The following is a 25,596-nucleotide window of genomic DNA, read 5'->3' as shown; positions in this document are numbered from 1 at the left end:
GTTTAGTAAGCGGGGCAGAATTTCACATTGAGTTTATTTGTTGTTGTTGTTGTTATTTTAATATTTTAACCAAAAATACCTTTTTTTTTTTAATCTTCAAAAAAACCCCTAATTTCTTCTTTTTCCAAGATAATCATGACTAACTTAGAAAAAGGACCACATAATACATTTTCAAAGCATTTCCCTTTAACAGGAAAATGAGCTTTAGAGAATCTAAACATTAGAAGATGTTTTACAAAATCTATTTTGTTGCTATTACAAAGTGGAATCTAGCATAAGTCAAGGAAATTCGTTGGACTCCAAGTCCTTCTCCTCTAGGAATCAGCATTGTTATATTATTTCCCTTTAGCAAAATCTGATCTAATTTAGTAATCCTCTTCCTTCTGGTGTGATTTCATTTCCATTTAGCAAAATCTGATCTAATTTAGTAATCCTCTTCCTTCTGGTGTGATTTTTATTGTATCAGTAAAAGCATTTGGGGGCTGGGGCTGGGGCTCAGCTGTAGTGCACTTGCCTGGCTCATGTGAAGCACTAGGTCTGATTCTCAGCACTGCATCTAAATAAACAAAATAAATGTCTATCAACAACTAAAAAAAAAAAAAATTAAAAAAACCTAGGCCACCACCACTTTTTAAAAGGATGCTGACAAAGTCATCAAATCCTAGAAGTGTTCCAACAATTTCCTTCTCACTCTTCATCACAGTGTGAATGCTTGATCCTATACACTTGTCCACAGACTCTAGTGGCAGTAGCTACGACAGGTTGGTGGTAGTGGTAGATGCCATGGATGAGCTGGAAGTGGTCAGCCCATGCTGAGGTCTTGTTAGAGCGTCAGTGCTCCAATTATTGGGTTCTTTTCATGGTCATGCATATCAGTTCCGTGGTTGTAGCTGGAGCAAGCTCTTAGATCCAGCTTTCATTGCCGTATATATTGGTGGGAGAGAAAAAGCAGATGAGCACAGAACACTAGCAGTGATGGTCACTCTGTACCTTGAAATCCTATGGGCTGCTGATAGCAGGCTAGGACTCAGGATGGACACAGCCTTGTGTTTAGGAAGGACTAGATCCGAGGTGGGTCCCAGCAGAGGAGGTCTCCACGCTCCATTGTGGACGATGTAGCAGCAACTAGTTTCACCTAAGTTTGGTGTTACCTTCTGAAAAAATATAATTGAGACCCATAACTCCATCTCACTTAAAGGAATGACAGAACTTATTTGAAACTCAGACACTTGTTTCCCTGCTGCATTTTTAATAAAAAGAAAAAAGGGCTACTTAAAACATATAATACATATGGGGGTCTGTTACCTTCTTGCTGCATGGCCCAGCTGCCGCCTCATTAGGCTTCAAGGTGTTTTCTCCCTCTCCATAATCATTCCTGATGGCAAAAGTGCAGGTTAAGATAAAAAGCTGGGATTCGGCCTGGTAGTGGAATACTTGCCTTCTATGTATAAAACTCTGGGTTCAATCCCCAGGGAAAGCAGACAGAGAATTCCATGGGTGGATATGGTTCTAGTCGTGAGTCTAAACTTTATTATTTTTAGGCTCATGGAAGCTTCCCAGTTTTGCTTCTTGCCAAGCAGATCTATTTAGAAGATGCTAGGCTTCTAATGCATCAGATTTTCATACTGGCTTAGTAAGAGCTCAGAGCCCTGCACTAAGCCCACCAAGGTATCTTTCTGTCAGGAAGGACCCCTCATGCCAGCTCATAACCCTTCTGCTTATGCTGCCACCAGGTCCGAAAACTTCTGGACCTGGTCCAGAGCAAGGGTGAGGAGGTTTCTGAGTTCTTCCTCTACGTGCTCCAGCAACTCGCAGATGCTTATGTGGACCTCAGGCCGTGGCTGTTGGAGATCTGCTACTCTCCTTCCCAGCTCATTCAGAGCAAAACTATTGTCAACACCGACCCAGGTATGAGTCAGCTCCAAGGGGACTACAGGTACCTGTGCACAAGGACGGTGGGTCTGGAAATGCTGTAGCACTGAGACCCAAGTGGGCATAAAAGTCAGTCTTGTATTCCACCTCAAGTTGGAATAGCACCAGATAATAAAATTAATTTAATTTTTGCTAGGCACTATAACACATGCTTGTAATCCTGGATACCTGGGAGGCCGAGGCAAAAGGATTGCAAGTTTGAGGCCAGCCTTAGCCATTTAGCGAACCCTGACTCAAAATAAAAGATAAAAAGTACTAAGAATTGGCTCAGTGGTAAAGCACCCCTTAATTTACCACCAGTACCAAAAAAAAAAAAAAAAAAATACAATTTGACCTTGGAAACAGAAGCAAAGAACATACCTAGAGAGCCAGGTGTATTTTTAGGGAGAACAAGGCCAATGGCCAACAAGCAGACTTTTAGGGCCAGGGATGGACTTGCTCCTGTAGCTGCCACCCACAGCCAGCGTCTTGCTCTTAGTGCTCCTTCCCCTATGAAAAAAGGAAAAATATTCCATGGTGAGTAGTCCTCTCAAAGGACTTCTCCATTGGTTCCTTTAGCCAGTTATTTCCTAGCCTTTAAAGTATAATTCACTCTATAAGAGCTGCATGCAAAAGACTGAAACCATAGGAGAAGCTGATTTATAGAGAAAGAAAGCAGAGCAGTAAAGGAGGGGACAGGGATTGGTCGCAAATAGGCATGAAAAATCTTCAGGAGTGCGATGGATGTGTTCTAGAACTGGATCGTGCTGATGTTTGCACAACTTTATACACTTGTAAAAGTCAATGATAAGTCTGTAACACTAGTGAGTGAAATTTGTGGTATATAAATTACACTTATAAACAAAATACAATTTACTTTACAAATTTTAAATAGGCAACCAAGTTGGAAAGTTGATGGGAAAAGGATTGGAGATGAATCTGGAAATATCTGGGTATCCAATTTTGGCTAATTGAATTATAATTAAGACTATTATAAAGGAATGTAGATAACTGCCTTTTGTTCAGGGAAGAACCACTTGCTTTGTGACATTAAGTCCCATTTTTGTCACTCAGGTTTGCTGGGAGCATGGCACCCATGTGAACATCTCTGCCCCGTGGGCTGCTCAGACCTTACCCAGTCGCTATGCCAAACATTGGTGACCCGAGGCCCACAGCTTGGGCGCCAGGGCTGGTGCTGCCTTCATCTTAGTGTACTAGTTGTGGTATTTTAGGTGAGGCATGTGGCCCCTTTGTAAACCATAATGTTCATCATTGTATAAAAAGTTTTGGCCTCTGGCTTTGAGACCAGCTGCTTTAACAGCTGTGTTGCAAGCAAAAGAAAGGTCAGGGTCATTTTTTCTTTAACAGTGAAACTTCCAATGGGAACTGGCTTGTGGTATTTGAACAAGGCTGAGGTATGGGACAGGGAAGCAGGGCCATCTGGCCTGGCCCTCCAGTGTAGGGGCTTCTGTCTTCAGCTAGAGTTCAGTGACAACACTGCAGAGGAATAAGAGGCCTATCTCAGACTCTGATCCCAGTTGAAGTGTGTCGCCCTCTAGCGGGACTAAAAAGGAAGGCAAGCAGAGGGATGGAAACCTGGAGATGCTCAGTTTCTGGAGTGTGGGCTCTTCCAGGTTTCAGAGGGCCTGCATTGAGGAATGCCTGCACTGAGCACCCCAGGGGCCCTGGGGGGTGTTTGGTTTGCTTGAGGGCTTGCCTTTCCTCCTTGATATCTCCCTGTTTGATGTGGTTTCCACTTCTCTCTCTCTGCCTCTTACCGCGACATGTGCCTGCCATGCATCTCTCCAGTGAGCAGGTACACCCAGAAGCTGCGGCACCAATTGGGTTGTGACTCCAAATTCATGCTGTGTTATGCCCAAAAGGAGGATCTGCTGCTGGAGGAGATCTACATGGATACTGTCATGGAGCTGGTGAGCTTCAGCAACGAGAACCTGGGCAGCCTGGGCAGCCTGTCCTGCCTCCTGGACCACAGCTCAGGCGTCCTCAACGAGCAGGGCGAGACCATCTTCGTGTTCGGGGACGCGGGTGTGGGCAAATCCATGCTGCTGCAGCGGCTGCAGAGCCTCTGGGCCTCAGGCCGGCTGGACATAGGGGTCAAGTTCTTCTTCCACTTCCGCTGCCGCATGTTCAGCTGCTTCAAGGAGAGTGACACGCTGTGCCTGCAGGACCTGCTTTTCAAGCATTACTGCTACCCGGAGCAGGACCCCGATGAGGTGTTTGCTTTCCTGTTGCGCTTTCCCCACGTGGCCCTCTTCACCTTCGATGGCTTGGACGAGCTGCACTCGGACTTCGACTTGAGCCGCGTGCCTGACAGCTGCTGCCCCTGGGAGCCCGCCCACCCGTTGGTCCTGCTGGCCAACCTACTCAGCGGAAGGTTGCTCAAGGGCGCCAGCAAGCTGCTCACGGCCCGCACGGGTGTCGAGGTGCCCCGCCAGCTCCTGCGGAAGAAGGTGCTTCTCCGGGGCTTTTCCCCCAGCCACCTGCAGACTTACGCCCGGAAGATGTTTCCTGAGCGCCCTGCGCAGGACCACCTGCTGCAGCAGCTGGAGGCCAACCCCAACCTCTGCAGCCTGTGCACCGTGCCCCTCTTCTGCTGGATCATCTTCCGGTGCTTCCAGCACTTCTACACCACCCTCGAAGGCTCCCCGCAGCTTTCGGACTGCACGGTGACCCTGACCGACGTCTTCCTGCTGGTCACCGAGGTCCATCTGAACAGGACGCAGCCCAGCAGCTTGGTGCAGCGCAACACGCGCAGCCCGGCCGAGACCTTCAGCGCGGGCTGGCGCACACTGCGCTCGCTGGGGCAGGTGGCTCACAGCGGCATGGAGAGGAGCCTCTTCGTGTTCACCCAGGAGGAGGTGCAGGCCTCCGAGCTGCAGGAGGGGGACCTGCAGCTGGGCTTCCTGCGGGCCGTGCCAGAAATGACCCCTGAAGGGGGACAGCAGTCTTATGAGTTTTTCCACATCACCCTCCAGGCCTTCTTTACCGCCTTCTTTCTCGTGGTGGACAACAAGGTGGGACACCGGGAGCTGCTCAGGTTCTTTCAAGAGTGGGCGCCTCCTGGGGAGGCAGCGGTAGAGTCCTGCTATCCTCCCTTCCTTCCTTTCCAGTGCTTGGGGGGCGGCAGGCTGGCACGTTCTGATCCCTTCAAAAACAAGGATCATTTTCAGTTCACCAACCTCTTCCTGTGCGGGCTGTTGTCCAAAGCCAGACAGAAACTCCTGCAGCACCTGGTGCCTGCTGCCACCCTGCGGAGGAAGCGCAAGGCCTTGTGGGGGCACCTGTTTGTCAGCCTGCGCGCCTACCTGAAGAGTCTGCCCCGGTGTCAGTCCGGGGGTTTCAGCCAAGTGCAGGCCATGCCCACCTTCCTCTGGATGCTGCGCTGTATCTACGAGACGCAGAGCCAGAAGGTGGGGCGGCTGGCGGCCAAGGGCATCTGCGCCAACTACCTCAAGCTGACCTTCTGCAATGCCTGCTCCGCTGACTGCAGTGCCCTTTCCTTCGTCCTGCACCACTCCCGCAAGCAGCTTGCCCTTGATCTGGACAACAACAATCTCAACGACTACGGTGTGCGGGAGCTGCAGCCTTGCTTCAGCCGCCTCACCGTTATCAGGTCAGACAAGGGTGGGGGTGGGGCTTGGAATGGGACCAGGACTGGCATCACTGATCAGGATCCCCTAGTCTGTTGTCCCCTAGGACAACAAAAGCATTAAGTCTGGTCTTGGAACATCTGGACTTTCTTTCAGGGTGACAGAGGGCAAGGACTAAAGAGAGTCAGAACTGGTCCTCCCCAGCTGGGTGCACTTGAACAAGCTGCTTAGCCTCTGAGCCTTGGTGAATTCCTCTGGAAAGAGGAGATGCTCATAATCCCAGCAATCACAATAAGAACAACTTAGTTTATTGAGGATGGGTGAAGCACATTACCAATATTACCTTATTTAATGCTCTTCACTCTACAAAGTAGGTACTATCATTGTCTCCATTTGGGTAAATGAGGAAACAGAGACACAGAGGAGATAATTACTGACTCAGATCACATAGCTGAGATGGGGTAGAGCCAGAATAAAGATGGCATAAAGAAGCTATATTTTAAGACCAACTGAAGGGTTAGAGATAGCCTGTGAAAAGTTTCTGGCATGGGGGAGGTTTCATCACTGCAAAGAAAGCAGACCTGGAGCTGCTTGGCATGAGTTGCCTTCCACGGTAGCCCTATTTGCGGCTGGAGAGCTTGGTGAAAATGCTGCCACATGGTAGTTTTTCCATTTGAGGGTTTTCAGGAAAGAGGCCAGTCTGCTCTTGTCTATTAGCATTTCCTGCATAGAACAAACCTTGTCAGTCTTACCAGCCTGGAATTCTCTATTACTTGGCTCATATATTTCCGAAGAGCAGTGGGGATTTGCACCTGCCTCCCAGGGCCTGATGTACTGGTGCCAGAGAGGAATCTGTGTGGGCACATGGAGTGTCAGGAGCTGCACGCTTCCCTGGCCTGGGAATTAAAAGCCTGGAACCTGTCCTCTGCCTTAGCAGCCAACCGCTCTCTTTTCTGCAGCCTTTGGCAATCTGTCATCCTGCGCCACCTTGCACCCATCCTATGAAAGAGAGACTTGGCAGCAGTGTGGTGGTCCTGATCCATTCTGCTGTACCCAGGAAAGGAAAAACAGCTCACAGGAAAGTAGGAGACTATGGGCAACTACGGGGAAGCTCTCTGATTTCCCCCGAGAGTACCCGATAGGATTCATTTCAGCTGAGAGTTAGACAAACTACAAAATCTTGATGTCTTAAATAAGTTTTAAGCTTATTTCTCTTTTATGCAAAGGCTAGAGGTAGGTAATACAGAGCTGGTATAGTGTCTCCATAACCATCAGGAGCCCAGGTTCTCTTCTGCCTTGTTCTAATGTCATTCTCACTATCTCGCTTCTATGCTTTAACCCAACATGGCTACCCATGCCCCAGTCAGCAATCTAGCCACCAGGACAAAGGAAAAGGCTAAAAAGAGCAAACCTTATTATTTTAAAAAGACTGTTCAACTACTGCTAATGATACTGTTTCTTCAATTTCACTGGTAGAATTGAATTGTATATGTCAAGTAAAAAAGGAGGGAGGTTTCTATTGCTAAGAAAGCATAGACACTGGAAGTGACTAATAGCCTCTGTCAACCTGGGATGATCATACAGGACATGTGCACACGGTACACCACCACCAATCTGGCTACAATAGGGGTAAGGGTCTGGAGTGTCTGACCTGATCATTTTGATGTGGCCTAAAAATCAAGCTTTTACCTGTTTGGCCTTTAATTTATTTCAGAAGTCAGCTTGTGGACTAAATTCGGCCCATGGCTTGTGTTTGTCAATAAAGCTTTATTAGAGCCCAGTCACACTCTGCCGCGCGACCAGCACGCTAGCTTCATACTAGAGGTCCTAAGCATAGAAGTTAACTAGTGAGATCAAAATAAACACACATAAACTCAATTTACTTTTTCTTGACCAGGTCAGAGACGGCCCCCTCTGGCTCCTCCCTCTAGCCACCTGGTGGGGTAGTGAGGTTTACACAAGAGACTAGCAGGAGAGAGGAAGGGCATGCCAGGGAGTGGCCTTTTATTGGGGAACAAGAAATTCAGGGGAAAATTCCATCCAATGAAGGTTGAGGGGGACAGCATTCCAAGGTCAGGGTCAGTGACTGGTCTCAGGGTCAATGGTCAGTCACACCCCACATGGACTGGCTCTCGCACCTAAAAAGGGTGGGGATTAGTTCTGACACAGCTTGGCCGGATCACCTCACACCCAGTTAGGGAGGTGCCCAATCACGTGTGAGAACGGCTTCCCACACCATACCACTTGATTACTTACTGGCTGCTTTACTGCCTTGGTCAGATCCTTTATGGAACAAGGATAGTGAAGCAGTGTTGGGGCTGGGAACCAGCTGCAAAGCCTAAAACATTTGCTCACTGGCCCTTTACAAAGAGGTTTGCTGACCCCAGCCTCTTCCCTCTGATTTAGAAACTGCCCAAATTTGTCATTGTCTTTGCTGTTGTGTTTCAGACTCAGTGTCAACCAGATCACGGATAGTGGTGTGAAGGTGCTGTGTGAAGAGCTGACCAAGTACAAAATTCTGGAGTATTTGGGGTATGTCTTTCTCAGGAACACTGGGCCAACTACTTAGTAATGATACTAAGCAGCCGAAGTTGCCATCCATATGGGTCCCCAGCAGGTTGGCCAGGATCAGGGCGGTGGGTGGCAAGTGCCTGGGATCTGTTTCTGTCTCAGCCTGAATTCTTGCTGAGCCTCAGATTCTTCACTTATAAATGGGGATCCTAATCCATGCAGGTCATCTAATACCTGGTTATTGAAAGATGCTAAGAGGAAATACATGGGGGTAAGTTTTGTAAACATTAAAATACTGTTTGTGACCAGGCACAGTGACGCACAACTATAATCCCAGTGGCTCTGGAGGCTGAGGTAGAAGGATTTCAAATTCAAAGCCAGCCTCAGCAATAGCAAAGCACTAATCAACTCAGTGAGACCCTATCTCTAAATAAAATATAAACTAGGGCTGGGGATGTTGCTCAGTGGTCGAGTACCCCCGAGTTCAATCCCCAGTATTCCCCTGCCAAAAAAAAAATACTGTTTATGTATTAGATTTTCATATGTGAGTCCATAATCCCTCCTCCAGAACCCTTGGGCCAAGCCAAGGATCAGGGTTCGGTGTATTTGCTTTGTAGTAGTGACATAGCCAGAGGAGTCCAGGGCAGCACCCCATTATCCTTTACCTTGATATTTCTGCAGAGAAATGTGTGAATGTTCAGACCAAGTAGGGTAAATAGAGACCATAAATAGGTTCACATTGGTTGCCAAAACAACTATGAGACACTTTAGGTTTTCAGAGCCTTTGGGATTGTGGAGTTTGAGATAAGGGATCTTGCCCACCCCACCCCATCCCACCCAGGTTACCACTGTCTCTGTGAGCCCAAGTGGTTGCTCAGCTGTGTTGGGCCTCAGTGAGCTCCTTCATGGAACGAGGACAGTGAAGCAGATGATCCCAGGCCACCTCTCTTTCCACTCAGGAATGCTGTGTGACAGTGGGGTCCTCAAAGCCTCAGCTTTATTGCTAAATTGGAATTGAGTGGTAAAATGACTAAGAGGTAAACATAGAGAAGGTTCTGTGTGCCTGCCTCTTAGTCATTCAGAAAGAATGTCTTCAGAGTGAAACTTCTCCTCAAGAGACTGTGTACTGATTGACATATCATCATTTGCATGAATGGCTTGGTGAACCAAGCACTTCCCTGCCAGGACTTTGCACCATGTCGCATGCTCCTCATGACAACCAACCTCATGAGGAGCTATGATTGTCACCCCCACTATACACAGAGAGACTGAGGCAGAAGCGGCCAGTGGCGGAGCTGGTCTTGAAGCCAGGCTGAGACCACACAGTCCTGTGTGTCCTTTCAACACACTTTGAAACTCAGTAAGCAGCACACACTGAAAGGGTGTTCATATGACCTCGGGAGTCATGAAGTGACCTAACTGTGCTTTCTCTTTAAGTTTATACAACAACCAGATCACCGATGTGGGAGCCAGGTACGTCGCCCAAATCCTGGATGAATGCAAAGCCCTCACCCACCTGAAGTAAGTAAGTGGGGTCTGGTGTGAAGTTCCTTAGTAGCTTCTTGTCTTCTTCGATTCTTTGGGTCACCCTTCCATTATTAGAAGAATAAATGTCACTGTAAACAGCTTTTATCCTCAAGTCTTCTGCCTGCCCCAGGACCATGCCGGTCAAATGCAGGAGACCTGTTGTGTGGAAAGTGAGCTTGTTCTGCAGAGAAAGCATGACCAGGCGAGAGGCTCAGATTTTGGACGGGACAGCCAGCTGGGGGGAGGGGGAAGGAGGCAGGGAGAGCTTGGCACTTCGATTTCATTAAAGACTGACCAAGAAGAAAGACCTATCGCCCTTTCTCGAATACCAGAGAAAAAGATCTGTCTCCACCCGCAGGGAACTTACCACGTGATGGCAAGCCAGAGCTTGATCCTTAGCCCTGTCATAGAATGCCCTGCCAAAGGTGACAGAGTGCCTTGGTCCACCTGGCGATGGAAGCACACCTTGATCATGAGTAATTGAAGTGGGCACTGCCAGGCCTCCTGGTGGAATGGATGGTCCTGAGGCCATGTAAAGAAGCCCAGGAGGGCTCAGGTCTCTAACTTTCTGCAGAGATTATGGGCTGTCCCCTGCAGAGGATCCCTGTCTGGCTATCCCCAAGGCTTCAGGTGACTTCCTAAGAGGAGGCCCAGGGCTTGGCTGCTGTACATCCCAGGAGCAGGAACAGACTGGCAAGAGGGGCTGGGAGGGACTCCAAGCCGGGGAGGAGGGAGGCCCCTATTGGAGTCCCTACCGCACAGCTGGAGGCTGACTGTGCGAGGATTCTCTGCAGACTGGGGAAAAACAAGATATCCAGCGAAGGAGGGAAGTGGCTGGCCCTGGCTGTGAAGAACAGCACATCCATCTCTGAGGTTGGGTGAGTAGAAAGGGATGCACACATGGGGTGTGTGACCTGCTGGGTATATGTGGGTGCCCAATGGTCTTTTGTACATCAGTATAGCAGGACTGATGTGTATGGCTGTGAGGAGGCAGAAACAGAGATGTCCCAGCAGCTTCTGCATGGAAATGGTGTGGGAAGACCCAGGGTTGATTATAAAACTGACTACACAGACTTTTCTAATTAAGTCATGCAAACCCAGCATTATTGCCACCAGCAAATGGAGGGAGTTATTCTAGCTCTATGTGGTGGTTAACACAGGCAGATGCTCTTAGTTTAAGGAAATCTATCCTCTGGAGGTTTTTTTCCTTTCAATTTTTAAAATTGTGGTAAAATATGCATAAAATTGACCATCTTCACCATTGCTAATTGTACAGTTCAGTGGGATTAAGTACTTTCATATCATTACACAACCATCACCACCATCCATGTCCAAAATTCTCTTTATCTTGCAAAACTGAAACTCTTCATCCATTAAGCAGTAACTCTCCTTTCCTCCCTCCCCTGGCCCTTAGCAACCCCCGCTCTGCTTTTTGTCTCTTTGAATTTGACTACTCTGGGCACCTCCTGTAAATGGAATCATATAGTGCTTGTCTTTTGGTGATGGCTTATTTCAGCTAACCTGATATTCTCAAGATTGGTCATGTGACATGCCAGCTTCCTTCCCTTTTTTTTTTTTTTTTTTTTTTGGTGTGTGTGGGGGCATACCAGGGATTGAATTTAGGGGCACTTAGCCACTGAGCCACATCCCCTTCCCTATTTTGTATTTTATTTAGAGACAGGGTCTCCCTGTGCTTTTTAGTTTCTCACCATCGCTGAGGCTGGCTTTGAACTCGAGGTCCTCCTGCCTCAGCCTCCTGAGCCTCTAGGATTACAGGCATGGATCACTTTGCTCTGCGCTTCCTTCCTTTTTAAGACTGAATAATGCTCCATTGTATGTATGTTTGTACCCTGAAGGTGATACTCGGGTAATTCCTTTCTGAGACAGTCAGGAGCTGAGGCTCTTGATGGGATAGCTCATCCACCCATCCAGCAGCAAGCATTTGGTTGTTTCCATATTTAACTGTCACAAATTATTGTGAATAAGGCTTCTATGAACAAAGGCATACAAAGGCATAATCTTTGAGATTCTGCTTTTAATTCTTTTGGAAATGCTGAATTCTGTGATGATTCTATTGTTAATTTCTCGAGGAGCCCTTGTGCTGTTCTCCAGGCGCCTGCTCCGTCTTACATTCCCATCCTGCTCCCTGGCATCCTCACCAACACTTATTGTTTTAATAGTAACTGCCATCCTAGTGGATGACAGGTGGCATCTCATTGAGGTTAAGAAGCTTCTGAACTGTATCATTATAATTCTATGAGATTATAAAAATAATGGTAATTTTATTTTAAAATTGTGGAAAATATAAAAAGTAATTTTCTTTTCAGAATTAATTACTGGTAGCATTTGAAGCTATTGAAGCACTCCCACTTTCTCTTTCCCCCACTATTATTATTATTATTTTAATAGTGTAGAGGTCAGACTACATGTACAGAATTTTATCCTTCATTTTTCACTTACTCTCAGGTCATGAGTAGTTTGCTACCTTATTAAACATTTGATACCATTCAGTTGTATAGTTTTGCATTTTTTAAGCAAAAACTTAAAACTCTTGTTCTGGGGCAGCAGCAGGCCTTGCCTGGAAGGACTCAGGCAGGCAGCTGCTGGATCTGTTGTTGAGGCAGCCATGGTTATGTTGTGAGTGGGCCGGGCAGACTGCTTTCTGTAAATGGAGGCCCCTTGTCCTATTAAGAATAGCTGACTTTTTTACAGGCCGAATGGTGTTCTAAATGCTTTGCTTCTGTTAACTTACACATCCTCACACACAACCACTCTATGAGGGAATGCTCTTAACATACCCATTTTACAGATGAGGAGACTGAGGTCCACCATGTTATATAATTTTCCCAGGGATTCACAGGTAGTAGGTGGCAGAGCCAGGATGGGAGACTGGCACCTTACCATGCAGACCATGTTAGCCAGATCTCAGATCACCCATTCTGGGGACAAAAGTTAGCTTCATTGTTGCAGCTGCCCACCAAGATTGCAGCAGTCCATGGTTCCTGACTTCCTGACATTCCTCTCCACATATAAGGAATGCTGCTGGTGCAGTTGGTACTCGGGGTCCCTGACCCTTACATCCTGAAGACACTTTGCAGTTGCTGCTTGCACCACTCAGTGTCGCACATGGCCGTCCTTTCAGGCCAGCATGGACCTTTGTACTCTGAAGGTGACATGCAGGTAGTTCCTTTCTGAGATAGTCAGGAGCTGAGACTCTCAACTGGCAGCACTCCAAAACTCTGCAGTGAGACCTGGTCTCTAATTGTGCAACTTCCTGATTGACAACATCTGTTCACAAGGTCTCCACTGCTGTTTATTCTCTTTCTTTTTTTTTTTTTTTTTTGGTGCCAGGTGTTGAAATCAGAGGTACTTAGCCACTGAGCCACATCTCCAACCCTTTTAAATATTTAGAGACAGGGTCTCACTGAATTGCTTAGCACCTCACCATTGCTGAGGATGGCTTTGAACTTCCAATCCTCTTGCTTCAGCCTCCTGAGCGGCTGGGATTACAGGCATGCACCACTGTGCCCGGTGCTCTTTATTCTTTATGCTTCTCCCTTGCATTGGAAATCCAGAGCAGTTCATTAGGGGCCAACATGAGAAATAGGTGTGCAGGCCACAGCTCCAGGGACTGAGTGAAACAGCTGCCTCTACTGACAGAAAAGAAGGGGGAGCCTGGCCAAGTGGGAGGAGCTAACTTGAGCTGTCTATCTCTTCCTTAGGATGTGGGGCAATCAAATAGGGGATGAAGGAGCCAAAGCTTTCGCAGAGGCTCTGAAGAACCACCCCAGCCTGAGCAATCTAAGGTAAGAGCTGCGCCCGGGGCTCCAAGGCCCACAGGGATCCTGGCCATTCTGAGCTCTCCAGGGGAGGAGCTGGTGGGGAGAGGGCTGGTGGCTTTCCAAATTTGGCAGGGATTTACTGCTGTGATTTTTCTTTGTCTAAGTTTTTTCTTGATGTACAAGAGGGGAACAATAAAGTACATTATTTTTAAGTGTTCAGCTCAAGGAGTTTTAGCAGACTCACACCAATGTAGCCACCAACTAGATCAAGATGTGGGACACTTTGCAGCCATTCAAGTGCCTTTGGAGATCAGGGAGGAATTCCTAAGTCTAGATAAAACTGAAAGGAATGCTAGTTGATAGATTCCTGCCCCTTTTCCCTCATGATGGTACTAGGACAGAGGGGACCCCTCTCCTCTGGAATCGGAGTTCCACTTTCCCAACCCTCCTTCAGGCCTGTGGCCTAATCCTGGAGCCTCCCAAGCTCTGAAAGGAACTACCTGCATGTCACCAGAGTCTCCCAAGCTCTGCCTCTGTCCCAACTGCCACTGAAGGGAGTCCAAGACGGTGGGAGTAATAGCAGGAGAGACTTCTCAGGTTCTCATTGATGGGGCCCACAAATGTGGCAGAGTGCCCTGGCCTCCTCAGCCTCTAGTCTGCGTATAAAAACCTGAGTTCTGTGTCCTTTATCTGTCTGGACACTGCTGGAACTGTTGGTCTTCAGTCTTGTGCCTGTCCTGAGCGTGACTCTTTAGCAGCAAGGCCTGGGCAGCTGCTGACATGACTGAGCTCTTCCACGTGCTGCCCCAGGTTGGCCTGGGAGGTGCCACATCCAGATGAGGCTTCCCCAATGTTTCAGTATTGACGCCAAGGCCAAATGTGAACCCGTCTCTAATGAGTTGTTTTCCTTCCTAGTCTTGCAGCCAACTGTATCTCCACGGAAGGAGGAAAGAGCCTTGCCAGGGCCCTGCAGCAGAACACAACACTGAAGATATTCTGGTAATGGCCAGTCATTTTGAAGGGTTGGGCGGTGGTAATTGTTCCAGGGACTGCTTACACACAGCCTGGAATCTTTACTGAAAAGGTGCCTCTCAATTGCAAAGGCTCATTTAATTTCCTCCCAGAGAACAAAAACAGCTGTTTTCAGAAACAGCTGGGGAAATGGGCCTGCAACTTATGGGTTTATGGTCTTATCCTTATTGCCATCCTTGGCCTCAGGAGAACCAGAAGGCTGGCCACTGGAACTGCCAGGAATCCCCCCAGAACATCCTCCATACGCCTGGAAGAGTTCAGCTCCTGCCTTCCCAGGTCTCTGCATCAGCATTTGGCCTTCAGTGCCCCTGCTCAGCCCTCACCCATCACCTGTCACTGGAAGCCCCAGTCCTGGCTTCTTCCTCCCTGAACTCCAGGGCACTTACTAAGTGGATGGTGCCACCTGAGAGTGCTTTTTGTTGTTCCTTTATTTACTTTCCTGTATCATAAATTCCTTATGGGTGAGCAAGTTGCATTACACCCTCTATTTCATCCACCCAGGGCCCAGTATTAGTTTCTGCTCAGATGTTTACCGAAAATAATGCCAGTATTCTGATGCTAGATCTACTGGACAGGAAATGCATTTTTTAATTATTTTCCCTCAAAAAAGTCTTTGGACATTTTGAAAAGTAACATATGCTTTTTTTTGAAGAAAAACCAAGTATGACTGAAAATGTTGGATGGAAGTTTGAAAAGTAGGAACTGAAACTACCTCTCTCATGTTTTCCAAATATGATTTTTTTCTTCCTAACCATTGTTTTTCTGTCTATATTCAAATATATACAAAGTAGAAGAGCATTTAGCAAATGGATTTAAAAATATCTTAGCTGCCTGTTGTACATATTTGACATGTCCCTTTATGACATTAAGTTTCTCTCCTGATCTCAAATAATACTACAGAGCTTTGGTAACAAAAACAACATAGTATTGGCATCAAAACAGACAGGAAGGGCTGGGGTTGTGCTCAGTGGTAGAGCACTTGCCTAGCATGTGAGAAGCATTGGGTTCAATCCTCAGCACCACATAGAAAAATAAATAAAATAAAGTTATTATGTCCAACTACAACTAAAAACAAACAGACATGAAGACCAGTGAAATAGAATAGAAGATAAAGAGACAAACCCACATTATACAATCATTTCATTGGGCACAGTGAAAGTGCCAAAAACATATGTTGGAGAAAAGATGGCCTCTTTAGCAAATGATACTGGATAAATTGGATGTAGAAGAATGGACCTAGATCCCGATCTTTCATCCTGCCCAAAAGTTAAAATAAAATGGGTCAAAGACCTAGAAATTAGATGATAAACTTTGCAACTGCTAAAAGAAAACATAGTCATCACAACACATTTTTGCAGTCTCTAACTCCCTTAACAAGATACCTAAAATTCAAAAAAATAAAACCAAGAATCAATAAGTGAGATGGAATCAAATTTAAGAGCTTCTGTACAGTAAAGGAAACAGGAGTGTGAAGAGGGAAATCTGCAGAATAGGAGAAAATCTTTGCCAGCTACTCCTTTGACAGGGGATGAATATCCAGACTATATGAAGAACTCAAAAAACTTAATATAAAAATCCAAATAAACCAATCAATAAATAGTCAAAAGAACAGACATTTCTCAAAATAGAAATACAAATGGTCAATGGTTGTATGAAAAAATTTTCAACATCCCTAGCAATCAGGGAAATGTAAAATAAAACAGATTTTTGTCTCAATAAATAAATAAATAAATAAATAAACAAACAAACAAACAAACAAATGAAAATTTTAAGACAGAGACTCATTAAGTTGTGAGACTGGCTCAAACTTGCCCTCCTCCTGCCTTGCCTCCTGAGTCCCTGGTATTACATTGTGTACCACCATGCCTGGTGAGAACACTCAAATACTGTGCCCTCTGCCACCTTCTTTGTTCAATCTATCTCACTCTCTCTAAGGCTACACAATGTTGCATAGATGTTCATCATTTTACCAGTTCTTTAAATTATTCCAGTTTTGCATTTTGACAGCTAATATCAGTGTATACTGCAAGGTAGAAAGCTCTGCTGTACATATCTTTGCACCTGACTTTTGTCTTAAAGGGAAATACATTTAAGATTTGGATAGTGCTGGGCGCGGTGTCGCATGCCTGTAATCCCAGCAGCCCAGCAGTCCAGGAGGCTGAGATAAGAGGATAAAGAATTCAAAGCCGGCCTAACAATTCAGTGAGACTATGTCTCTAAATAAATGAGTTCCCATAAGGCTAGAGATGTGACTCAGTGGTCAAGTGCCCAGGTTCAATCCCCCAGTACTCCCCCGAAACAAACAAACAAAAAGATTTGGATAGTGATCACCCGGCCCTTCAGGGGAAGACTTTTAAAAACAGTATACTATTCCATTATCCTCATTATTCCTTCATCCACTGAAAAAGAGGGTCCGACCCTAGTTACATGGTGAACTCCTGTGCTTGTCCAGACCACTGCTGGTTTTAAGAGCAATTGAGAGGCTTCCTGAACTTTCAGTCACTGAACCTGGGTCCTTTGCCACTGGCCTCGGAGCACAGTACTGAGCACACTTTACCATGTAGTTGGTGGGTTTCCCCAGGTTTTCATCTTGACTTGGACAAGCACCCTGTCAGTGATGTTCCTGGGTCTTGGAGCTGGAGGAGACCTGAGTCCAGGCCCTGGCCCTGGTTCTCTGTGGCTCTCTCTTCTGTGAAATTGGAGGCTCAGTGAGAGTGAGGAGTGCAGGCTCCTAGGCAGGCAGGGGGCTACGAAGTGGGAGCTCAGAGCAGGACCTGCACTAGAAATGAGTTCCCATATATGTGTGGGGTGGGGGGCTGCTGGGAGCCTGCACTCTGCTGCCTTCTCAGCAAGCAACTAGCTGCAGAGCTGGACAGACCCAGGCCTGGTTCTGGCTTCTGTGAACTCACTAACAATGTCTTCCGACTCAACCCTCCTGAGTAATCACTTCCTCTCTTTTCTAGGCTGACCCAAAATGAACTCAATGATGAAGTGGCTGAGAGCTTTGCAGAAATGCTGAAAGTCAACCAGACATTGAAGCATTTATGGTAACTCAGCCCCAAAATTTCCAGACTGAGACTTTCATATAATATTTTTTAAGATAAAATTGACATATACAAAATTCACTCTTTTTAGGTATATACTTTAGAGGATGTTTTAGTATATTCACAAGGTTGCACAACCATAATGATCTATTCTAGAACATTTTCACTGCCCTGTACTCCCCAATGAAAAACCCTTGTATGCCTTAGGCAGCTATGCCCAGCCTTCCCCTCCCTCGACCCCTGACAAACACTAATTTGTCTCTGAATTTGCTTATTCTTGGCAATTCAGATAAATGTGAGCTTTTGTCTCTGTTCCACTAGCGTAAGTTTCCAAGGCTAATCTTTGTTGTAGCATGTATCAGTACTTAACTACTTACTTATAGCAAATGATATTCCATAGTGTGGATATATGTCATTTGATGGTGGTTGAGTGGTTCCTACTTTTTGACTGTGTGAATAATGCCACTGTGAGTATTTTTGCAAATGTATTTTCATTTCACTTGAGTATATACTTAAAAATAGAATTGCTGGGTCATATGGCACTTCTATGTTTAACTTTTTGAGGAACCACCAAGTGCTTTGCAAAATGACTGTTTTATGTTCTCACCAGCAACATAGGAGGATTCCAACTTCTCCATGTCTCCCTCAACGCTTGTTGTGGTCCCTTCTTTTGAATCTAGCCATGCCAGTGGGTGTGAAGTAACACCATATTGTGGTTTTGACATGCATTTCCTGCTGACAGTGTCGAGAATCTCTTTTTGCCCCTGTTGGCTACCTGTATGTCTTCACTGAAGAAATGTCTCCACATCCTTGGCCTATTTTTAAACTGGTTTGTTTTTCATGCTGAGTTGTAGTGTTGGAGTTCTTTATGCTGGGTGCTAGACTTTATTTTTTTATTTTTTTGTAATGGGGATTAAACCCTGGGGTACTTAATCACTGTGCCACATCCTAACCCCCCCCCCTTTTTTTTTTGCATTTTATTTAGAGACAGAGTCTCCCTGAGTTGCTTAAGGCCTTGCTAAATTGCTAAGGCTGGCTTTGAACTCATGATCCTCCTGTATCAGCCTCTTGAGCTGCTGGTATTACAGGCATGTGTCACTGCGCCCATCTAAACTTTTATTGGACAAATGATTTGCAAGTATTTTCTCTGTGTGTTTGAGGTTTTCCTCTTCCTTGATAGCAACCATTGAAGCATAGAAGTTTTTGATTTTGATGAAATTGAAATTTTCTATTTCCTCTTTCGTTGTTTGTGCCTTGAGAGTGTTATTTAATAAATAAGAACCTAGCCAGGTGCAGTAGTGCATGTCTGTAATCCCAGTGGCTCATGAGGCTGAGGCAGAAGGATTGCAAGTTCAAAGCTAGTCTCACCAACTTAGTGAGGCCCTAAGCAATTTAATGAGACCTTGTCTCAAAATAAAAAGGGAGAGGGACTAAAGATGTGGCTCAGTGGTAGAGCACCCCTGGGTTCAATCCCGGTATCAAAAAAATATAAAAAGAAACCATTATGTAATCCAAGGTCACAAAAATTTACACCTGTTTTCTGTTAAGTTTTATATTATAGTTTTTCTCGCATTTAAGGTCTATAACCCATTTTGAGATTTATTTATTTATACATACATACTGAGGGTTGCATCCAGAGGTGCTCTACCACTCAGCAACATCCCCAGATATATTTTTTCTTTTTTTCCATAGCTTTATTGAGGTAAAACTTAAGTACAATAAAATGTACCTATTTGAAGTATGCAATTGCAATTTGATGAATTTAACATGTATGTAACTAATACAATCAATATAAAAAGCATTTCTTTTTTAAAATTTGAAATCAGGCAGACTGTGTTTCCTGCATGTTTTATTACATTATAAATCAATCACTTTAAGATATATAGAGCCCCATATCAACTATTTCAAAATTAAATGGTGCACTTATAAATGTCTCTGAGGTCAAGGGAAAAAAGCACAAGAAAAGTAAATAAAAAGTGCTTTGAACTAAGTGATAATAAAAGCTTAAAATATCAGGATCTCTGGGATGAAACAGTATTTAGATGAATATTTATAACAGAAAGAAGCTAGAATAACAAATCGTTTTCAAATTAAGTAGTAGGAAGAGAAAAATAAGAGTAGAGGAAGACATATTTGAATTAGAGAAGAAATAATACATCTAAACATCGATAAAAATCAAATAAGTCTAATCAAGAAAACAACAAGAATACAGAAATTAATATCAATAAAAGGGACCTATCAAAATAACCCTACAGATGCTAAAAGTATATTAAGGTAATATTACAATTGTATGCCAACATATGTGATAGCTTACATAACATGATCTATATTAGAGAAGGATCCGTGTGCTTCTAAGAAGGTATATTCAGTCATTGATGAATGAAGTATTCTACATATGTCTGTTAATCTAAATTATTATACTATTTAGTTCTATAGTTTCCTTGTTTAGTTTTTATTTGGAGGATCTACCTAGTAGTGAGAGAGGTATGTTAAGTCACCCAGAATTATTATGTTGTCATCTATTTTATTCTTGAAATTGAGAAGTGTTTGATATATGCACATGCTCAATTGTTTGAGGCATAAATATTTATGATTGTTATGTTTTGTTGATATATGATTCCCTTAAGCAGTATGAAATGGCCTTCTTTATCCCTTCTGATTAACACTGGCTTGAAAACCACTTTATCTGATATGAAGATAGAAATCCCTGCTTGTTTACAAGATCCATGTTTTTTCCCATCCTTTCACCTTCAGTCTGTGAATGTCTTGGAGACAGCATATTGTTGGGCCTTGTTTTTTAATCCAATTTCCCAGTCTATGTCTTTTGATTGATGAGTTTAGGCCATGGATGTTCAAGGTTATTATTGAGATATGATTTGTGTTCCCAGTCATTTCAGTTTATTTCTAGTTTTTAATTTGAATTAGTTTGTCCTTTGATTGACTGTTCCTTTAGTGTAGTTCTTCCAATTCTCTGGTTTTCTTTTTTCATTTCGTCTTCATGGAATATTTTGTTGAGAATTTTTTGAAGTACAAGCTTTCTGGTTGTGAAGTTTTTAAATTTTTGTTTATCATGGAAGGTTTTTATTTCATCTTTAAATCTGAAGCTTAATTTTGCTGGATATAGGATTCTTGGTTGGCATCCATTTTCTTTCAGAGCTTAATATATGTTATTCCAGGACCTCCTAGATTTGAGAGTCTGGACTGACAAATCAGCTGATATCCATATTGGTTTTCCCCTATATATAATCTAATATTTTTCTCTTGCAGCCTTTAAAAATTCTATCCTTATTCTGTATGCTAGGCATTTTCATTATGATGTGCCTTGATATGGATCTGTTGTAATTTTGCACATTGGGGTCCTATAAGCCTCTTGTATTTGATTTCCCATTTCATTCTTTAGATTTGGGAAATTTTCTGACATTATTACATTGTAAAGATTGTGCATTCCTTTGGTTTATATCTCTACACCTTCATCTATCCCAATAAATTTTAAATTTGGTCTTTTCATGTTATCCTATATTTCTTGGAAGTTCTGTTCATGGTTTCTTAACGTCTTCTCTCTCTGGTCCATTTTATTTTTAAGGTTATATATTTTATCTTCATTTTCTGAGGTTCTGTATTCCAAGTGGCCTAGTCTGTTGGTGATGCATTTTATTGAATTTTTAATTTGGTTTATTTCCTTCATTTCAAGGATTTCTGTTTGATTTTTCTTCAGAATCTCTACCTCTTTATTGAAGTGATTATTTGCTGCCTGTATTTGCTCTCTTACAGCATCCTTTACTTTGCAGATCAATTTAACTATGTACATGCTAAACTCCTTTCCTAACATTTCTTCCATGTTGGATTGATAGATTCTGTTAGTGGAGTATCTTGGTTTGTTTGGGACAATTTGTTCCCTTGCTTTTTCACATTGTTTGTGTGGCTACTCATCTAACAGTATGGATCTGAGGCAGTAGAGTTTCTACCCTGTGGATTTATAGAAACCTGAAGGTTTCTAGTACCTCATTGTTTGGGGGAAGAAAATAATAACAACAACCATGCAAACAATTTACAGCATTAAACCAAATGTTCCTACTATGATGTTAATTATCACAATAAACAAATGATAGAATCAGTTATTGCCTACAATAAAAACAGCAAGTTTGCGAAAGGGTTTACATTTACAAATGGTGGACAGGGAGAGAACAGAAGTGATGATATAGGATGTGATGGTTATGTGGGAGGAGAGAAAACAGAAGAAAAGGGTTAATGGAAGAGTGAAAGATAAAACAGTAGAGATTGGCTGTTAGCAGAAGAAAAGTGAGAGTCAAGGGAAACAGAAGAAAAAAATATATATATAAGTAAACCAAAATTTAAAAAAAATTTAAAACAAAAATAAAGGAATACAAAACAAAACTAAAATATACTAAATATGCTAGTTCAAAAAAAATCCATTTAAAATAACTAGCTTCAAAAATTCTAGAGATGAGAAGCAGAAACAAAAAGGCAACTGTATAAATGTCCATGTACCTTGAAGGTCACAATTAAACAGTGAAAAGGAATTTAAAAAAAAAGAGAGAGAAAAAACAAATCTTGATGAAAAGTTAAAAATTCTTTCCCTTGGAGTTCAAAACATTCTCAGCTTCTCTTCTCAGCAGTTTTAGGTGGATCTTCTGGAGTGTGATGTTCCACCCTCTTGATTGCTAGGATTCCAGGAGGAGTTCCTGGAGGCAAGGTTTAGGCTTCGGTGGGCTCCAGGCTCTTTACTGATTGCTAACTGGTCTGGAGATTTTAAATCAGTGCACCTCCAGCACCTAGTACTTGCTGGTCCATGCTGGAAAACTGTACCCCAAGGATCTCCCCTGGGTTCCATTCCTGTGCTGAAGGATCCAATCCTTAGTCCCCTACATCACCTGCAGACCCCACATTTCCTGGTCTCCAAACAACCCTTCGTGCTCCCACCCTTCTGAGTTTCTGGTCAGATGCATCTCTCTCAGCTGGCCCTGCAAGCAGTCAGATTGTAGGGGGAGGGTAGAGCCAGGTGGGTTTCTTTGACTAGTTGTTCCCTGTGTAAACCTCTTTCCATGTTTGATTTTCTCCTGGTCACTTAAGCACATTCTACGTGGTGCAGCATGTGTTTAATGGGCCTGTATTTGGGGCCAAACTTGGGTTTGCCAGGAATTGACCCCCTTGACTGCTGGACCCCCACTCAATGGCTGCAAAATGTTTTTTTCATCTTCCATAAGCACCTAGAGAGATGGCAGCTTCTTTCCCCACACATGGGTACACATGGCTATCATGCAGCAAGTTCTTCAGGTTTGCCAGGCAATGTCTTTGATATCTAATTGCTCTGTACCCAGACACACCTTGGGCCTCCCAAACTATGGGTTCCTTTAATGTCCTTATCCCTCTACTGTGCTCATGGAGGGACTGCTCTGGCTGGAGCTTCCAGCCCTGCTGGAGATCCATATGCAACAAAATGAAATTACACCTCTTTCTCTCACCATACATAAAACTCAACTCAAAGTATATCAAGGACCTAGGAATTAAACCAGAGACCCTGCGACTAATAGAAGAAAAAGTAGGCCCTAATCTCCATCATCTCAGATTAGGCCTCTGCTTCCTTAATAAGACTCCTATTGAGCAAGAATTAAAGTCAAGACTCAATAAATGGGATGGATTTAAACCAAAAAGCTTCTCAGCAAAAGAAACAATCAGTGAAATGACTAGCAAGCCTACAGAATGGGAGCAAATTTTTACCACACACATATTAGAGCACTAATCTCTAGAATATATAAAGAGCTCAAAATCTTAACACCAAAAGTACCCCAAATAACCCAATCAATAAATGGGCCAAGGAACTGAACAGACACTTCTAAGAAGATGATATGCAACCAATCAACAAATATATGAAAAAATGATCAACATCTATAGCAATTAGAGAAATGCAAATCAAAACCACTTTAAGATTTCATCTCACTCCAGTCAGAATGGCAGCTATTAAGAATAAAAAAGTGTTGGCGAGACTGTGGGGAAAAAAGCACACTCATACATTGTTGGTGGGACTATAAATTGGTGCAGCCAATATGGAAAGCAGTATGGAGATTCCTTGGAAAACGGAATGAAACCACCATTTGACCCAGCTATCCTACTCCTTGGTTAATACTCAGAGGACTTAAAAACAGCATACTACAGGGACACAGCCACATCAATGTTTATAGCAGCTCAATTCACAATAGCTAAATTGTGGAATCAACCTAGATACTCTTTCAGTAGATGAATGGATAAAGAAAATATGGTATATATACACAATGGAATATTACTCAGCATTAAAAGAGGATAAAATCGTGGCATTTGCATGTAAATGGATGAAGTTGAAGAATATAATGCTAAGTAAAGTAAGCCAATCCCCCCAAAACCAAATGCTGAATATTTTCTCTGATATAAGGATTCTGATTCATAATGGGGTTTGGGGGCAGCATGGGAGAAATGGAGGGTCTTTAGATAGGGCAAAGGGGAGGGAGGGGAAGGGAGGGAGGATGGGGGTAGGAAAGATGGTGGAATGAGATGAACATTATTACCCTAAGTACATGTATGAAAACATGAATGGTGTGACTCTACTTTGTGTGCAACCAGGGACATGAAAATTTGTGCTCTATTTGTGTAATATGAATGGAATTGCATTCTACTGTCATATAAAACTAATTAGAATAAATTTTTTAAAAAATTAGATTAAAAAAATCAGTTGATAAGAAATGCATGTCTAGACTCTATTCTAATCTGTTGATTAATTAATTAATTTTTGGTACCAGGATGAACCCAGGGTGCTTTACCACTAAGCCATGTCTCCAGCCCTTTTTATTTTTTATTTTGAGACATGGTCACATTAAGTTGCTTAGAACCTTGCTAAGTTGGTGAGGTGGGCTTTGAACTTGTGATCCTCTTGCCTCGACCTCCCAAGTCGCTAAGATTATAGGCATATATCAGCGCGCATGTATCTGTCATTATGTCAGACCTCACTGTCTTGATTACTATAGCTTCATAAGAACTTGTGAAATCAAGAAGTGCAAACCCTTCAGTTCTGCTCTTTCTCAGGTTATCTTGGCCAGTCTGGTTGCCTTGCGTTTTCATAAGTTTAGAGCCACATTGTCAATTTCTGCAAAAAGGCCAGATTGTGCTTTTACATCCATTTTCCTTCCTCTGTGTTTATCTGCTGTCTTCTCTTCTGCCCTCCCCTAGGTGCTGGGCCAGCCCCTCCAGGGAGTGCAGAGCTTGCGCAGGGCTGGGGAGTCTTGGTTGCTGCTTGTGTGCACAGCCAAGCTGGCCCGAGCAAAGGTAGCCCTGGCAGGCCATTGGGCTTGGACTGCAGGCCTGTTAGGGACCGTAGGAGCTTTCCTCTTCCTGGCCTCATGCCACTTCTTGGTTGAGGGCAGCCTGCCTTGCCCTTATGGAGACATCGGGGGTGGTAGCGGTAGCCACTATGAAGGTGGCGACTAGAGAACAGTAGTTCAAATGGATGCAGAACTCAGTGCCCACCTCCAGATTCTGTTTTTGTTCTTTCTGCAAAAGTGTCCAAGTTCCACTCTTCTTCCCATTTTACAGAGACAACTAAGGCACCGGTAAGGCTTTATGGTTCTGTAACTGAAAAGGATTGTCAGGACCAGGGCTGCGACAGTAGCTCCTGCTTGCCAAGTGGTCCTGCCTCCAGGGCAGGCCCCTTCATGCTGAATCTCTGTGACCTCATTCATCATGAGAACAGAGCCCTCATGCAGAACCCCTTTCTGGGTCAGTGTCCAGGGTTTCTAAGGGTCAGTTTAGGAGTAGTAAGGAGTGAGAAGTGAACCTGGGCTGAAGGGTAGATACATCAGTGCCTCGCTCTGCATTTATTTCCTGGTTGGGTTAGAATCATCACCGCCTAGATCAGCATTTCAGGAAAGGTCAGGCCTTCCCAGCTCTACCAGAAACTTTCATTTGCATCATTGCTATTCAGCAGCGTGGGGACACTTTAAAAGGCCCCATCATTGATGCTTTACAACAGGACCCAGGAGTGGCAGGAACAGAATTGTTTCTCTGTCCTCCCTTACGGATGGTGGGAAGATGTGGTATCATTCTAGAAGACTTTGGGTCCCTCAAAGAAGGGATGACCATTCAGTAGCTACTTAACTTTTAAAACTGCCCTCAGTTTCCCGAAGTACCCGG

The 25,596-nt window shown here is 44.0% G+C and overlaps 1 protein-coding gene and 1 pseudogene across 6 annotated transcripts in view; one reads left to right on the top strand and one right to left on the bottom strand.

The window, feature by feature from the left end:
• The window catches only part of Nod1 (nucleotide binding oligomerization domain containing 1), a 55,963-nt gene that overhangs the window by 21,197 nt on the left and 9,170 nt on the right, over positions 1 to 25,596 (top strand). For 5 of the 6 annotated variants that reach the window (XM_076835997.2, XM_076835980.2, XM_076835974.2 and 2 more), the window contains 8 exons: positions 1,734 to 1,908; positions 3,721 to 5,545; positions 7,971 to 8,054; positions 9,471 to 9,554; positions 10,355 to 10,438; positions 13,283 to 13,366; positions 14,258 to 14,341; positions 17,338 to 17,421. In XM_076835997.2, coding sequence (XP_076692112.2) covers positions 1,734 to 1,908; positions 3,721 to 5,545; positions 7,971 to 8,054; positions 9,471 to 9,554; positions 10,355 to 10,438; positions 13,283 to 13,366; positions 14,258 to 14,341; positions 17,338 to 17,421 — 2,504 coding nt within the window. Of the gene's footprint in view, positions 1 to 1,733; positions 1,909 to 3,720; positions 5,546 to 7,970; positions 8,055 to 9,470; positions 9,555 to 9,918; positions 10,439 to 13,282; positions 13,367 to 14,257; positions 14,342 to 17,337; positions 17,422 to 25,596 lie in introns of those variants that run through there. The other variant, XM_076836015.2, reaches the window with a different exon arrangement.
• LOC143411850 (U6 snRNA-associated Sm-like protein LSm5 pseudogene) lies at positions 242 to 785 on the bottom strand (annotated as a pseudogene).

Source organism: Callospermophilus lateralis, chromosome 1, assembly GCF_048772815.1.
Source record: "Callospermophilus lateralis isolate mCalLat2 chromosome 1, mCalLat2.hap1, whole genome shotgun sequence".
In the NCBI taxonomy this organism is placed as follows: domain Eukaryota; kingdom Metazoa; phylum Chordata; class Mammalia; order Rodentia; family Sciuridae; genus Callospermophilus; species Callospermophilus lateralis.
This window is presented reverse-complemented; position numbering and strand designations above follow the sequence as displayed.